Consider the following 5,804-nt stretch of genomic DNA (forward strand, 5'->3'; position numbering starts at 1 on the left):
CGGTGCCGCAAGGGCGCCACGCCAGGGGGCACCTGCCGACCCGCCGGGTGTTGCTAGGGGAAAATTCTTCCGACGAACGTGCACGCGGTGCACGCACACCTACTTGGAATGAATATGAGCAACACATCTCGAAGAACAACAGTTACAAAGGTGAGTAACCGTCTTTTGTACATATGAGGGTAGCTCCTGGAAGCACAGCAGGCTGGAAGTCTAGTAAGTGGGCCTCTGAGAAGCAGGTTGAGGGAGTCCTGGAAACTCAAGTGAGACACAGATTCACAGGAAAGACTTGTACTGTGACCAGAATTGAAAGTGGCAAGCCTCTAAGCTGTCTTAGCGTATTTATCTTTAGGTCACGTATAAGAGCCAAGCAAATGATTAATAAGGGTAATGTAGCATTATTTCATGAATTTTACAGTTTTATAAATAATAGTAGCAAAAGCATTCATAACTTAGATTAATGAAATGGCTAGATGCATCCATTTACTAAAGGATGCCTATCATTAGCATGCTAGTAAACAGTTTTTTAGTTGTTTGCCTATTCATTAATTTATTGAAATGGTTAATGTATACAGTGACTTAGTTTATTTGTATGTTTTATTTTCTTAGCTGTACAGCAAAAAGAGATCACCCAGAGCACTTCCACATCAACTATCACCTTGGTTACGAGTACTCAGCCTGTTTCTATGGTTACCAGTTCTGGTTCTTCAAGTACACTTTCTTCTTCAATTAATACAGACTTGCCAATAGCAACAGCTTCAGCTGATGTGGCAGCAGATATTGCAAAGTACACTAGCAAAGTAAGTTCTTGAGCAGGGTTTTCTTAAGTTTTTTTTTTTAAATAATTTGTTACTCAGTAGATTGTAAGGGTCTTATTAAAAGTGCTAGCGTTTGCCGAAATGCAGAAGAATCGTTTATCTGATTCAGCTGGTGTTAATAATGTCACAAAGTAAAAAACTTTGAAACATCAATTGTACTCAAAAGATGAATTTCAAATGAAGTTTTTAGTTTAAGCATGGGGAGTCATGTCATATCATTCCCCACTTGAACTCTCAGGACACTGACCTAAGCAATATGGACCAGGTTTAATTAAAAAAAAAAAACAGAGAGAGAGAGAACAAGATACACTAAAGATTTGTTCATTTTTGCTCTTCAGAGGCCAAATTATGGTTCCATTGACTTCAGAGGGACCAAAATTTAACCCTAAAAAGCTTGTCTTCAGTGCAACTAGAAGTCAGCAACTTTCACCAGAGGTCTTAATACAGTCCTTTACCATATTGCTAAAAAACATGTGTTAAGTCTTCGAGTCTGATTTGCCCCTCTTGCATTTCACTTTTGTGGGACTATTCTCATGTATTCTAAAGAGGGAGCATATTAACCAGTAACAAAGTGCATCATGATCTGGTGGCTAGGCACTGCACTGGAAGTTAGGAGACCGCAGTTCTATTTCAGGCTCTGCCATTGACATGTTGTATGACTATGGGCAAGTGAATTCAGTGTTCTGTCCCAGATTCCCTATTTGTAAATGGGCACATTTTGCTTCTGGCTTGGTTCAGCAGTCTGTAAATTTCAGCCACAGATCATATATACTGTACACTGTAGTTACTTGACTACCACACTACTTTTACAGTAGTTTCCTCCCATAACTACTCCACTTCGTTAAATGATAAGTGATCGAGACCATGTTTTCTATTTCTTCATAGAAGAGTAAATCTCTACTCAATCTTAAGAAATAATTCTCATTAACACTGTGGAATTGACTTTTTCTGTAGATCTCTGTTAATAAATAAATAAATATGTTCCTATTTTAAAACAATGTATATTTTCACCATATGCAAATGTCATTCAAGGTATAGGTTGGATATTGCTCAAAGAATGAAGCAGTTATGAGTTAAGTGTGTGACCTTAGTTGGATGTAATTTATGTATACAGTACAGGTTTGATTTGATGAAGAACAAAGTTTCTCTTCTAAAAGATGACCAGAGCTTCACATATATTAGTTGAGCAGAAATGCAGTATTTTATAAATTCAACATTTATTATCTTGAGACTAATACAGATAATAATGCATAGATTGACTTAACTGCGTTTTACATTGTAGTTACAATTAATTTATATACTGTACTTTGGATTTCTTTCATGTTATTTGGGAAATCCATGCCTCTAGTTACTTGCCAAGATGAAACCTCAGGGCTCTGTGGTATTCTTACAACAGGTTACCACCAAAGCTGTTCTATTCATAATTAGGCTTCCCATCTCCTCCTTTCTGCCTTTCGGGTCCATTCTTCTGAGTGCATTAAAGAGCACAATTTTGATATATTTCTGTATCCTGCCTTTTTGTAAGAACGGAGCCAGCAGTCAGTATGGGGTGTGGTGTGGAACACTTGTAGTCATAAAGAAACCAAGCTTGCTATGGCATTTTGTTGGCTAATGGTCCAAGAGAGCAGTAAGGATGCCATCACTACTGCAGCTATCCTTTTTAACAAACTGATGGATATTGCGGAATCAGTTGGACAGTTAAAAACATTGTATTTCAGCCTTTTTAAAATCTGGGCTCAGTTTTGTATCAGTCTTGGCAGTATCCCTTGGAAAAATCATTTCAAAATCATGATCCAAAATCTCTTCATAATCCTAATGAGAAGTTTTTTAAAATGTACTCTGATAAATGTATATAAAGATATGTGGCACTGTTGATAGCAATATAAGTTCATTCATGCAAGGGAGAAAACTAGTAAAAATGAATGTGTTGGTCATTAAAAAATAGACGGGAAAAAAAAGCAATTTATCTTTTTCAGATGATGGATGCAATAAAAGGAACAATGACTGAAATATATAACGATCTTTCCAAAAATACCACTGGAAGTACAATAGCAGAGGTCAGTATTGCTTTCATCAGAGCATATTGCTTTTTTTTAAACTTAGAAAATCATCAAACGTTAAAAAAAAATCCTTTATTTAGATAATATGGAAAACTCGGCCTGTATGCATGCCTAAAAGAAATTCTGAACTAAAGCTGACTTTGGACCCTAACTTCTTTGCTGTCTAATCTATGACTGTTGTCACAGATACAAGTACCTCTGTTGTTGTTATATGGTAGCACCTAGGAGTCCTTGTTAGAGACCGTACCACATTTGGCTAGAGGCTGTACAAACACAGAACATTACCATAAAAAAGTTAAGCACTTCAACCTAACTCAAAAGGTTTTTTTGTGGATTTAAATCCGAAACTATGCTCTATTCTAATGTAGCATTTTATGTTTAGTTTCATTTTGTTTTAGACACTTGCATTGCAAGAGTTTCTCATGATCACATTATAGAAACCACAGTGTAACTTTGATTCTTCTCGTCAAAGACGCCTGATTATTTTATCATTCATTGTTTATTACATAGGGTTTTTTTGTTGCAGTGTAAAACTCTGCATTGATTAGATGAAAGGATTGTATTTTATATTAACTGCTACTCACGGTTAGTAGTTATTTTCAGAGATGATGTCTCACTGCTTTTATGTGTTTTCTGTTTTCTTTTAAAAATTGGAAAAAACTGATTACGTAATGCAAACTGCCTTAGAACATAAGCAAGAAAAAACTCTGGAGCAGGAGTGACTTCTTTTAATCCAGAAGTGGAAGAGTATGTCTACACAACAACAACAAAAACCCCAAGGCGGTGAATCTCAGAGCCAGGTCAATGGACTTGGACTCGTACTGAGTATTGACATTCGGGTATCAGCTGGAACCTGGGCTCCAACCCAAGCCTGAATGTTAACACTGATGTTTTTAGCCAGCTAGGGCAAGCCCCAGTCAGTTGACAAGGGTTCTGAGACTTGCTGCCACTGGTCTTTTATTTTTTGCTGTGTAGAAACATATCCAAAATCATCCATTTGAGTGATTATGTCCCCAGCCTCTATGCTTCTTAAATTAATAGGAAATGTACTTTTGAATACTTGGGCCGTTTTAAAAAAAATTACAAGCCATCAATAACTACAGTAAAATCTGAGAGATGTGGCTTAGGTTCAGATCAGATACATTTGAAGCCTGATAAGTTTTAGTCCAGCAGTTTTTAGAGATAAGGTGCCTGATACTCCATTTTCTTACAGTTGTGTAAATTGGGAATGACTCCATAGATGTCAATAGAGTTATGTTGGTGTAAAAATGATATAAATAAGAGAAGAATAAGGCCCAAGCTGAGCAGCTAGGTTTTGAGTTTTAAAACAAGTCTCTCCCTTGTTTATGGTCGTAAAGGCCGGCAAGCAAGAGTTTGCTTTTGTATCTCTCTCTCTGATGCTTATGGATATTCTGGAACCTTGGTTAATTGGTCAGAATGCTTCAGGCCTAATTCTCATTTACGCTTAAGACCTCTTTGTAAAAGAGACATTAGTGTAAATGAGAATCAGGCTGTTTGTCTCTAAGCCCAGTTTTGCTAAATGATTAGGGAGCTATGTTTTACATACACCAAATTTGTATTTTCCATTTTATTAAATCTTATCTCTTCCATATTTCAGATTCGTCGTTTGAGAATCGAAATAGAGAAACTTCAATGGTTACATCAACAGGAACTCTCAGAAATGAAACACAATCTTGGTATGAAAAGTATAGCCTAAAATAATATGATTTCAAAGACTGTGGTATATGTTTGCTTCATTTATGCGCCTGTACCAGTTGTCCATGTGTGAAGAGTTAGAAAATAGAACAGAACATGTTGTGCTGATGCTACTGGGCATGTACCCAGTAATTTAGACAGTTGCTATTTTACTGAAAACAGCAGTTAAAACAGTTTTTAGTTTAACCAGTGAAATAAGAGTTATGCTTGGGAAAATGTTTCTGAGAAAGATTATAGTAACCTGGTCCTCACTATGTGGAATGATATTCTATGATTCTTTGCTCATTGGATTACCTCTGTTAAGAGACCTAACTCATTAATGAATGTTTTGATCTATTTATTTTGGGCTGTCTGTTCACAGACACAGTACTAACAGTAATTAGAGCTATGCAAAAAAATTTCAGCAAATAATTCACCAAAAAGGCACTGTTGGTGACCTGAAAACGATTTGCGTATTGGTGTTGAATTAGCTGAATTGTTTCAGCTGGACCAAAAAAATTGAAATATTTCAGAAATGTCAAAACAGAATGTTTTGTTTTGACCTGACTCAAAATATTTCATTTTGATGAAAGGAGAGGAAATTAGATTCACAGAATGGCCAGGAGTGGGAAGAGGTCCTCCCTTATAACTTTTAGTTCAGTGGTTAGGAAACTCATCTGGCATGTGGGAGATCAGGGTTCTGTTCCTCTTTCTGCCTAATGTGGAAAAGGGATTTCAGCAGTGGAGATGAGTTCCCTAACCATTAGATTATGGGGTATTTTGGTCTTTCTCAGTATCTCCTGTGGACGCTGTTCCACTTTGTATAAATACAAAGTTACTGATTCACGGACTTGAACTTGGGTCTCCCACATTCTAACTGAGGATCTCATTTTCAGCTAGCCTCCACTAATGTACCCACGAGGTTTCGGCCTGCTGCCAATGAAATTGGTATGTGTGCTGAGGGGGTTATTGGTGATTTCAAATTCTTTTTTGACTCAGGCCTGGTCTACACTACACTTAAACCAAATTTATCAGCGTTAAACCGATTTAACCCTGCATCCGTCCACACAATGAGGCCCTTTATATCGATATAAAGGGCACTTTAAACCGATTTCTGTACTCCTCCCCGATGAGAGCAGTAGCGCTGAAATCGGTATTGCCATGTTGGATTAGGGTTAGTGTGGCCGCAAATCGATGGTATTGGCCTCTGGGCAGTATCCCACAGTGCACAATT

The 5,804-nt window shown here is 37.2% G+C and overlaps 1 protein-coding gene and 1 long non-coding RNA gene across 7 annotated transcripts in view; one reads left to right on the forward strand and one right to left on the reverse strand.

Annotated features, from left to right (window-relative positions):
- The window catches only part of ZMYND8 (zinc finger MYND-type containing 8), a 150,395-nt gene that overhangs the window by 123,043 nt on the left and 21,548 nt on the right, over window positions 1–5,804 (forward strand). For all 6 annotated transcript variants that reach the window (XM_075072271.1, XM_075072270.1, XM_075072273.1 and 3 more), the window contains 3 exons: window positions 607–797; window positions 2,792–2,872; window positions 4,494–4,572. In XM_075072271.1, the coding sequence (XP_074928372.1) occupies window positions 607–797; window positions 2,792–2,872; window positions 4,494–4,572 (351 nt within the window). The remainder of the gene's footprint in view (window positions 1–606; window positions 798–2,791; window positions 2,873–4,493; window positions 4,573–5,804) is intronic.
- LOC142047730 (uncharacterized) overlaps window positions 1–5,804 on the reverse strand; it is a 60,392-nt gene that overhangs the window by 28,784 nt on the left and 25,804 nt on the right. The gene's annotated exons all lie outside the window — the stretch shown is intronic.

This window comes from Chelonoidis abingdonii, chromosome 14, assembly GCF_003597395.2.
Source record: "Chelonoidis abingdonii isolate Lonesome George chromosome 14, CheloAbing_2.0, whole genome shotgun sequence".
In the NCBI taxonomy this organism is placed as follows: domain Eukaryota; kingdom Metazoa; phylum Chordata; order Testudines; family Testudinidae; genus Chelonoidis; species Chelonoidis abingdonii.